This window comes from Echinops telfairi, unplaced genomic scaffold, assembly GCF_000313985.2.
Source record: "Echinops telfairi isolate 266 unplaced genomic scaffold, ASM31398v2 ScPeMD7_18;HRSCAF=68, whole genome shotgun sequence".
In the NCBI taxonomy this organism is placed as follows: Eukaryota; Metazoa; Chordata; class Mammalia; order Afrosoricida; family Tenrecidae; genus Echinops; species Echinops telfairi.
Genome location: NW_022103915.1, coordinates 88,131,954 through 88,143,665, shown reverse-complemented (window position 1 = coordinate 88,143,665; position 11,712 = coordinate 88,131,954). Strand labels below are relative to the sequence as shown.

The window sequence follows — 11,712 nt, the reverse complement described above, 5'->3', positions numbered from 1 at the left end:
TCTAAAATTTACAAGCCTGCAAATAGGAAACTGAGCTGAAGTCATATAGAAAGCTCCCTGAGAGAAAATGTTACAGGGCTTATTACATAAAGCTGTATGATTTTACTCTTATATTTTGAGATTTGAAAGTCAGTTGTGCATATTTATGATGTTCCTTAAATATGATATTTACAAAATCCCTCAAAGCATTCCAATATTAGCCTTTGTAGTTTTATTTAAATTGTCCCATATTGGATCTTTCCTCTGGCATCTTTTTAGATTCACTCTAGAACAACATTGACAGACTTAGACTAATTTTTCATCTTACTGTTCCATAATATTAGTCATGCTTTTCCTATAATCATTTTTGTTCATGGCACATCATTTAACGATAATCTATGATTTATGATAGATCTGTCTATGAATGTAATTTAATACTCATTGTATAATTATTTAAATAATTCCTAATATTGATATATATTCCTACACATTCATTTTTATTAATAAATATGTATTGAATGCTTACAGAACAGCCCTAAATAATTCTATATATCTATTTGCTGCATATGACTATTACATGTTCTAGCAACATTGGGTATCAATTTATAATAGTGCATAATTTTTTCCATTTTAAATTAAGAAGCTACGTATATTATGTGATTGATTTGAATTCTCTAAATCTAGTGCTTGAGTTATGGTAATTACGTAGTTCTAAAATCTAGAAGACCTCCATGGATCTAACGTTTTGAGAATGTAATTTTCTCATAGCTTCTTGCATTTTCTGATTTCTTAAGGTATAAATAAGAGGATTCAGTAAGGGTGTGATAACAGTGTAAAATACAACAAGGATTTTATTTCCTGAAAAACTTTTAAATGGCCAGGCATAAATAAAGATACAAGGTCCAAAGAACAGAGTGACCACAATGATGTGGGCAGACAATGTGGAGAGAGCCTTGGAGAGCCCTCCAGATGACCTCTGTCTGACTGTGACCAGGATCACAGTGTAGGAAATGAGTAGGAGGATGAAACAGATCAATGAGAGCAGCCCACTGTCAGCGATGACAAATAGCTCCAGGGTATATGTTTCAATACAAGCAAGCTTGATCACAAGGGGAAGGTCACAAAACATGTTGTCTATGACATTGTAGTTACAGAAAGGCAAGTTTATTATTAATACCATCTGGCTTAGGGTATGTATAAAACCAGTTATCCATGACAGTACCACGAGGCCTCTCAGCAGCCTGTGGCTCATGATTGTCCTGTAGTGCAAGGGTTTGCATATGGCCACATACCTGTCAAAGGCCATGGCTATCAACAGCGTCATCTCAGCACCCCCGAAGAAGTGGCTAAAAAACATCTGGGCCATGCAGCCCCACAAAGAAATGGCCCTGTGCTCAGCCAGCAAGTCTGTGATCATCTTGGGGGTGGTAACGGTGGAGAGACACAAGTCCAGAAACGAGAGGTTTCCAAGGAGGAAGTACATGGGCGATCGAAGGGCAGAACTAAACGTCACTGTGAGGATAATGAGGATGTTTCCCATAAGAGTGGCACCGTAGATCAAGGTGAACGTCACAAAGAAGAAAACCTGGAGTTCCCATGGCCCAGAAAAGCCTAGTAAAATGAACTCAGTCACCATAGATGCATTCCGAAGATCCATTTACTCGGCTCAGAAGGTTTCAGAGTAAGTATGAAGAGGAGAAAAAGAAAATTAAATGACAGCATTCATGCTTTAAATTTATATTTGACAAGTAATAGTTGATGAATTAAGAGCATATCATCTTAAACAAATTAACACATCCAGGCTCATGAGTGGAGATTTTTCATGGAAATTACTTGAAAAAGACAAGACAGTATTCAATAACTAGAAGCCTTTGAAGGAGTGGACGTTTAATGTCTTCTTGTTTTAATAGTCCAGCTGATGATGCCTTCAACGATTGATCTTAATGTTGTCACTAATTTTCTCATATAGAAAATTTGGATAATAAATACAGCCATAATCTTTTCTCCATAAATTCTTCATAATAACTTCAAACAAAAATGAATCAAAATACCATCCTCAGTATAGTAAGCATTTTTAGCTTTCTATGCTATGTGCACTTACCGAATCTAAATGCACATTCTGAGAGACGTCATGTTCAGGGGTCATTTAAAATAAATTCTGCTCTTCCTTCTCTCTGCTGCCCTACATATGATTCTGCACATGATTTCCTGCCTCTTTTATAAAGATGTGAACACTTTGGAGGCTGGTGTGCTTGAGCTCCGGGAATCCAAATACCAGTGGGACTTGTTATAGTACATAGTTAAATTTTTGGAATGACCAGGAGATATGTTTTAAGCTTGATTTCTGGCTCTCAAATAGGCTCTGCTTCTTTTCAGGACATGGCTCGATTAAAAGAGCCAAGGAGAATATTGATGGATAGGAGACTGTTGATTGGGTATAATAAAGTAAATGCTAACATTAATTATTTTATTTAATGAACATTTCCCTTCTTTCACACTATTCTCCAATTGTCCTTCCATGTCCCTTTCTAGAACCTTAAAAAAAAATCCCACTGCCATGGAGTGGACATTGACTCATAGTGATCTTTTATAGCCTTCCCAAGACTAAGTCTTTTAGAGAATAGTATTTTCTTTCTTTTGCTGAGCAGCTAGTGTGTTTGAACCATTGATCTTGTGGTTAGCAGTCCAGTACTTATACCGCAGCATCACCAGGGTACCCTCTATAATTTAGTCAATAATCTTCAAAGTGTGTTGAGCAAACCCACTTTAATATTTATATTGAGATTATATTTAATTATTTATTTAATATTAAGAATTTCTTTGTAAATTTACTACCAAAACCATACTGTATACAATAGAAACCATATTCAGGAAAAAGAAGTTGCAAAAGTTTAAATATAGTGGCCAGTCTAACTGTTTTGTGCTCACTAAAGATTCAATTCTTATTTAAAGTTAGGTATTTTCCTGCAAGACTTTTAGAGAATGTTTATGTGGCACAAATAGTTTCATTATGTTTACCTATTTTATTACACAATTTTCAAAACTAATTTGAGAAGTTGTTGCTTTAACAAAACTAAATGTTTGTGATTCCACTATATTCTATGCCACAGCCTTCAAAGTCTATTTCAGTAATTTGTTTACAAAGAATGTCATGAATCCCTTTCATAATAGGTGGTATCTCTATAATACAGCCCGTAAGAGTTACAGTTTCATTAACCCACAAGGACGGTTCTACCCTACCCTAAGGTCTCTATGAGTCAGTCAGCAGTGACTCAGTGGCATTGAGTGAGAAGTCCTTATTTAATTCCAGTCAAATTCACTACCTGATTTATATAGCATAATGTACATTTTTGCATGAACATTGCTTTTATTAAGAAAGTCATTTATAGGTAATCAGAACCCATATACACTAAAATGCAAAACATCCATTCTTTTATAAAATTTTTCTATTAGTTGGCTTTATAATCACTATAAATGGGCTCCATATGCTTTTCATTAGTGTTTGTTGACAAGAAGGATATTATATACTTAATATTTTTCATCAGACTCTGCATTTTAACCACTTTTATAGTGACAGAAAGTAATGTATTTTCTCAGCAGGACATGATTTTGTGACTTATTAAGAAATATTGAAAAAGGATTTAATTTTAAAATTACATTTAAAAATTTTAATTAAACTTATTACATTACTATCAATATTGCAAATAAAATTAAAACAATTTAGCTTATGCCTTGCATGTTAGCTTCTTAAATGCTTTGATAGTAATTATGACTTTATAATATCATGAGTTAATATAGCCAGGCACCATAGAGATGATGTTATTTCATAATATTAATGGAAATAAATCTATATTGTAAAATAATAGTTATTCATAATTTATAATTATTTTAAATTGATGTGCTATAGGTCTCAAGACCCATAGTTCATTTACTTGTAATTAGGTTTGTCAAATAATTTATTTGTATTTTTTGCATAGCAATTTTAAAGTAATTCCATTGAACTCTAGTGATTAGAATTATCTTCAAGCCAATGTTCATTATTTGAAATATTTTAAAGCCATTTATGGTATTTTAGAGAATCAATTGATTGCTCTTCATTGGAAAAATTGAGTTAAAATAAGATACCATCTTTCAATTCCTTAATTGGGCGCACATAAGCTACAATACAGGAGCCCTCATTTCCTCCTGGGTTATACATTGGGTTCAAATCCAGGAGGCATTCCATAGGGAAAGACGAAGCTATCTGCTCACCTTCAAGATTTGTAACCATGGAAAGAAACCCAAAGGGGCTATTCTACTCTGTCCTATAGAGTTGCTATGAGTTGGAATCTACTCGATAATAGTAAATTTAAGCCACAATACAAAACAACAGGGTCAAAGAAAATGAAGAGAACTGCTTTTAATACTGCCTTTTCATCAACCCACACTTTCTTCAAAAGACTTTAAATTCCACCTTTGAAATAGCTCCCGAGTTACCACTAATAAGTATTCTGCAGTTGGCCTAAAGACTGGAGGTTTAAAACCACACAGTGCTTCTACAGGAGCAAGACATAGCAACCTGCTTCCCAAACAGCATAGAAAATCCTTTGGGATACTTCAACTTAGTCATATAGGATCACTGTAAACTGAAATAGACTTCATGGCAGTAAACAACAACATACAGGTCCATATAGGATGTCTATATGTGACAGATTGAATTAAGGCAGCAAAAATAATTGATTTGCTAAATACTGGTAAATGATATCGAATCCTTTCCAATTAAATAGAAATAAAGAGATGGTCCTATTGTTTTCCCCCCAATTAATTGTGTAGAGCCAGTGAGAGATGCATTCACCCTGTTTGGGGATTATGGGCTTAAATAATTGATTATTTATCTCAGTCTTCTTTTTTAAACCATGGATTCTGACCCAATTATACATTCTCTCAAGTCCCCTTCCAAATGCCTATGAAAATCATTCTTCACGGTAGCTTCAAAACTATCCATAAAATATGGGCCATTAAAGAATTCTGTAGTCCTTTATAATATGAGCGGGGCATCCCCCCATCCCCATCCCCAAACAATTTTTTTTCAAAGCTATGTATTTAATTTTTTTTAACAGTACAAACTTATCATCTTCAAAGTATTCTCCATTACACTTAGTACATTTGTCAAATCTGTTATTTCTTTCCTGGAAACATTTTTCAAACTCACCTGTTTGGATGGCTGACAGCACTTTCCACATTGTTTTCCCTTCACCTCTTCTTTGTGATCAAATCACCATCCTTTCATGTCCCTCTGCATTCGAGGAAACAAAAAGAAGTCACATGGAGTGAGGTCAGGTGCATGGCGCAAGAGGGGAATGCTGACTTTTTGCCCAAAAACTGGCACATTGAGCTGGCTGGGTGAGCAGGAACATTGTCATGGTGGCAAAACCAGAGCCCTGTCTGTCACAAATCAGGCCTTTATTTTTGTCACACACTATTATGCACTCTTTTCAGAATCTCTAAATAGAAAGCTTAATTAATCATCTGACTTGTTGGATCGAACTCTCAATGCACTATTCCCCCTCACATTAATTTTTAAAAAAAAGAGCATCATCTTGATCTTTTATTTCACTTGACTAGCTTTTTTTGGGCAAGCTGACAATGGCATCTTCCACTGGCTTGATTGATGTTTACTTTGAGGTCGTAAAAATAGCACCAGATCTCATCACCAATAATGACCTAGGAAACAAGGTCTGGCTTGCTTTGGAGCTGTTCTTTCAAAGCACGGATGTGTCCACTGGACACTCTTTGTACTGGTCATTCAGAACTCGAGGCAGAAATTTTGCAGCAACTCTTTTCATTCCCAAATCTTCCCCTAAAATTGGCTGAACTGAGCTCCATGATAGTACAGATAACTTCCCCCATTTCTTCAATGGTCCATTGTTCATCTTTGAGCCAAGTAAATGAATTTTGTCAACATTTTCGTCCATGCAAGAAGCTGACTGATTTCCAAAATGAGGTTTGTCATCAATTGACATTTCAACGTTTTGGAAAGGAGAAAACCACTGTACATTTGAGCTTTTCCCATAGCCCAGGGCTTGTAAGCTGTGTTCAACTTCACAACAGTTTCTGTGGCATGTTTCCCAAGCAGGAGACAAAATTTCACAGCCACAAACTATTCTCTTAATTGGCCATCACAAAAAAATGAGGTTTGAGTAAAACTACTTTTATTAAAAAATTAACTGTGACCAAAGAGAACCTTCCTAGGAAATGCCACTGGGTGCACTAACTCAGAGCAAGTTGCTGGATGCTCACCCAGTTGGAAAAATGTATACCACGAAAGATCCATTCAGCGAATCTTTTTTCCATTTTTGGGAGAGGGGGTAGGGGGGATACCCCCTCATATAGCTAGCAGGTCTTCAAATGTGAATTGTCTCAATTTATATCAATTTTATTGTTTGTCTATAGCAGAGATTTTTTTCAGTATATACTTCTATTTGTAGATAGATTTGCTTTTGGTGGATTTGTTGATTATTTGCTTCCTCTTTAAAAATAGAGTCTGGGGTGGGTGTTCTAGCTTCATATTTGTTCTTTGGAAATATATGTATTCATCCTGCAGTCTCAGTCAGATCCAAGAACTTATGAAGCTTTTTATTCCAATGATGTTTTTCAAGGAGCAAAAATGAGGTCTTGAAATATGTATCATATTAAGCAAGCCTCAAACCAATACTTGGTTCATACAATTTATTAGAATATTCTCAAGTGGTTCCGGATATACTTAGTGACAAAAGTCTTAAAATGACCCAATGTTGAATGTGTTCAGCTTTTTAATTCATCATTTCTTCCAGTCAATTTCTCAAGTAAGGGACGCCTTTTTAATATTAGAATAAAATTTGCTTTAGATAATAAATAGAAACAAAGAATTTATTTCACAAAGAAGAAATTCCAGACTGAACTAGTTGTACTTACAGAACAAGGAAGAATAGCATTTGACTATTATTATGTACAAAACCCAACTGCTTATTTGTCAGTTTACCACACTGTGGCTGTGATTTGTGTTTTGTTATAATGCTGGAAGCTGTGTTACCACTATTTTAAATGCTGGCAGAGTAACCCAAAGTGAACAGGTTTCAGCAGAGCTTCCAGACTAAGAACAGACTACAAAAAAGGAATAGACTGTCCACTTCTGAGGAATTAGCCACAGAAAACCTTATGGACAAAATAGAAACAGAGTCAGAGATGGTAAACCTCATGAAAAGAAGCAGAACATTGTTGGAGATAGTACCAGAAATGAGCCCTTCAGTCAAGAAGAAATGCTTTCTCAAAGTAGAGTAGATCATAACTACACAAATGGAGTAAAATCTGGGGAAGCAAAGCTTTTGAGACATTCATTTGTTGATAGGGCATGGCCAAAATGAGAAGAAACAGGTGTAAAATCAATTAATAATTGGAATTTGGAATGTATGAAGTACGAAATAGGAAACTGTAAGCTATCTATAATGAAACAGAACTTATAAGAATAGACATCCTAGGCATTGGTGAGCTGAAATGTACTGGTATTGGGCATATTGAATCAGAAAACCATATAATTTGCTATTCTGGGAATGAAATAATCAAAAGGAATGGCTTGACTTTGTCATTAAAAAAGATATTTCAAGATCTATTTTGAAGTACAAATGCTGTCTGTGAGGATACTATTTATCTGAATACATGAAAATCCAATCAATATAACTATTATTCAAATTTAGGTACTAACCACCAAAGTTAGTGATGAAGAAATTGAAAAATTCTACCAACATCTTAAGTCTGAAATTGATCAAACATAAAATCAAGATGTATTGATAATTATTGGTGATTGCAATGTACAGTGTTTGGAAATATGACCTTGGTGATAGAAATTAAGTCAGAGATCAAATGACAGAATTTTTTCAAGACTAATGATTCCATCATCACAAATACCTGTATTCAACATCACAAAAGGCAACTGTACATATGAATTTCTCCAAATGGAATAAACAAAAATCAAATTGATGACATCTCTTGGAACTGACAAGGAGAAACTCAAAATCAGCAGCTAGAACCCAGTCCAGGGCTTCCTAATGAGCAAATCATCAATTGCTCTATGCAAGTTCAGGTTAAAGCTGAAGGTAATTTAAACAAGTCCAGGAAGATCAAAATATAACCTTGAAAGTTTCACACCTGGATTTCAGGAACATCTCAAGGACAGATTGGATGACTGAACGTTAATGACAGAATATCTGAAGATCTGTGGGATGACATCATACATGAGGAAAGAAAGAGGTCATTTAAAAGGCAAGAAATAACAGTGTGGTGTTAGAAGAGACTCTGAAACGTGCTCTTAATCATAGAGTAGTTCAGTTATAGGAAAAAGACAATGAAGTCAAAGACCTGAACAGAAAGACCTCGTGTTAAAAATCAAAAGAAAAACACACTCAGAATATCTTAAATTAAAAGAACTGGAGGAAAAAAATCAAGCCTCAAGGGGCAGTATTGAAATACTGTCAAAATATTAAATGATGCAGGAAGCATCCAAAGACTATAGAAAGAATACACTGTCATTGTACCAAAAAGTGAACATTCACATATTTCAGGAGGTAGCATATGAGCAGAAGCAATGGTACTGAAGGAAGAAGTCCAAGCTGCACTGAAAGCATTTGCCAAATCAAGATTCCAAGATTTGACTACCAAATAAAATGTTTCAACCTGCTGACGAAGCACTAGAAGAATTCACTCATCTATGCCAGGGATTCTGGAAGACAGCTCCTTGTTCCACTGACTGGGAGAGATCCATATTTGTACTCATTAACAAAAATGGTGATACAACAGAATGCTTAAATTATAGAATAATATCATTGGTATCGCATGCAAGTAAAGTTTTCTGAAGATCATCCAACAACTGTTGCAGCAATACATTGACAGGGAGATGCCAAAAGTTCAGGCTGGATCCAGAAGTGGACATGGAAAGTGGACTATCATTGCTAACGTCAGATGGATCTTGGCTGAGCACAAGGAATACTAGAAAGATGTTGGCTTGTGTCTTATTGACTACAGCAAGGCACTCAACTTAGTGGACCATAATAAACTATGCATAGCCTTGAATAGAAAGAGAGTTCAGAATACTTCATTATGCTCATGTGGAACATGTGTAGGGATCAAGAGGCAGTGTGTGCACAGGACAAGAATATGTTGCTTGGTTTAAAATCATGAAAGGTGTGTGTCATGGCTGTATCTTCTCACCAGACTTTTTTCAAAATGTATGCTGAGCAAATAATCAGAGAAACTGTACTATATGAAGACAAATTTAGCAAGAATGAGAGATGTAGACTTATGTATTTTGGACAGGTTGTAAAGAGAGACCAGTGCTTGGGGAAGCCATCATGTTTTGTAAATTAGCAGCACAATGAAAAAGAGGATACCCTTCAACAAAGTGATTGGCAGTGACTGCATCGATGAGCTCAAACATAAGAACAATTGTGAGTATGGTACAGGACTGGGCAGTGTTGCATATAAGGTCACTGACTCATGGGCACCTAACAACAACAACATGTACGAAACCAGTTATCCATGGAAGAATCACAAATGCACTCAGCATCCTGTTGCTCATGATTGTCTATAGTGCAGAGGTTTAGAGATGGCCCCATACCTTTCAAAGGCTAAGGCTAGCAGAACAGTCAACTCAACAACCCTATACAGTGCATTTCAAAATTCCTGGGCCATCCAGACCCACAAAGAAATATTGTGCTCAGCAAGCAAGTCTTGGGTGTGATAACAGTGGAGAGGTACACAATCCAAGCTGAAAGAACTGATTCAAGGCTCAAGTTGCAATATTAATGGATTATATGGGTAAAATATTGAATGATGCAGGAAGCATCAAAAGAAGAATGAAGGCACATACAGAACCAATGGATCAAAAATTACTGGTCGCCGTTCAACTAATTCAAGAGATAGCATATCCTCAAGGATAAAGTCCAAGTTTAATTGAAGGCATTGGAATTCCAGGACTTGGAATTGAAAGAGTACCAACTGAAATGTTTCAGCAAACTCATGAAACACTGAAAGCACTCATTCATGAATTATGGAAGATAGTCACGTGTCCAATGGACTAGAAAAGATCCATATTTGTGCCCATTACAAGGAGAGTTAATGCGACAGACTATCAAAATTTTTAAAAACTGTCATAACTATAAAAAATCAAGTACAGTTTTGCGAAAGTTAATTCAACAACACTTGCAGCAGTACTTAGTCAGGAACCACTAAAGACTCAAACCAAATTCAGACGAGGATAGAGAATGAGGGATATCATTGCTAATGTCAGATGGATCTTGGTGGAAAGCAGAGAGTACCAGAAAGATATTTACTTTTATTTTACGGATCAAGCAAAGACATTTGATTATGTGGATCACAACAATCTATGGAAAATATTGAGAAGAATTGGAATTCTAAAACACCTCATTGTGCTCATATGGAAACTGTACACGGGGCAAGACTTAGTAGTTAGAACGGAAAAGTGAGTCCTGCCTGATTTAAAATAAAGTTGTGTGCCAACACTGTACCCTTTCACTATATTTATTCACTTGTAGTTTGAGCAAATAATCCAAGAAACTGAACTATATGCAGAACACAGAATTAGGATTGAGAAGGCTAATTAACAAACAACCTGTGAGATGCAGATGACCCAACCTTGCTTGCTGAAAGCGAAGAGGACCTGAGAATTTACCAGTGAAGTAAAGGATTTCAGCCATCTGTTTGGACAACACCACAGCACAAAAAATGCAAATTCCTCAGCACTGCACTAATAGACAACATTATGATAATGCTTTGACATTTTCAAGATTTTCATTATTCTTGGATCCACAATCAATACTTACAGAAACAGTAGTCCAAAAAAGCAAATGATGTATTGCATTGGTAAAATCTGCTGGACAAGACCTCCTTAAAGTTTTGTAGAGCACAGATGTCACGTCTAGGACTAAGGTGTATCTGACTCAAGCCATGGTATTTTTCATCACTCGCTATTCACGTGAAAGCTGGACAGTGAATGATGAAGACCCAGAAAAACTCATGCAGTTTAATTATGGTGTTGGAGAAGAATATTGAATGTACAGTGGACTTCCAGAAGAATACATGTGTTGTGGAAGAAGTACAACCACAATGCTCCTTAGAAGTGAGGATGGTGAGATATCATCTCACATACTTTGCACATGTTGTCAAGAGATACAAGTTCCAAGAAAATGTAATGCTTATTAATGCGAGTCCATGAAAAAGAGGAAGACTCTCAAAGAGAAGGATTGATAAAAAGGGTGCAACAATGGGCTCAAAGGACAACAATTGTGAGGATGTAGCAAGACTGGGCAGTTGTTTTCCCTTTTGTACATAGAGTATGAGGTGAAACTGGCTCTAACTCCTGTAGGAGTGAGTCGCTGAGTGGCATAATTCGGTAAGTATACGGCTCCCAACTGAAAGATTGCTGATTTGAATCCATCTAGCAGGTGCCTAAGAATACAAGCCTCGCAATCTGCTTCTGCAAAGTCAGTCATGAAAATCCCAATAGAACAGGTCTACAATGTAACACACGGAGTCACCATAAATTGGAATTGACTCTTCAGCAAGGAGATTTTTGCCATTTTTTGTTTGTTTGCTTTACTTTTTCCCACTCCCTGCAATAGAGAGGATACTATGAAAGGGCGAGTATAGAACTGAATCCAACAAGGAAACCTTCAGAATCACCTTCTCTGCCGGCTGCTCAGT

The 11,712-nt window shown here is 36.0% G+C and overlaps 1 protein-coding gene across 1 annotated transcript; it reads right to left on the bottom strand.

Annotated features, from left to right (window-relative positions):
- Positions 1 to 697: 697 nt before the first annotated feature.
- On the bottom strand, positions 698 to 1,636 carry LOC101656552 (olfactory receptor 4L1-like). The gene has a single exon (XM_004698845.1). It carries the CDS (start codon positions 1,634 to 1,636, stop codon positions 698 to 700), a length of 939 nt encoding a protein of 312 aa, XP_004698902.1.
- Between the last annotated feature and the right edge of the window lie 10,076 nt (positions 1,637 to 11,712).

Coding starts and splice junctions, on each gene's coding strand:
- LOC101656552 (XM_004698845.1), bottom strand. CDS start 1,636: ATGGATCTTCGGAATGCATCTATGGTGACTGAGTTCATTTTACTAGGC.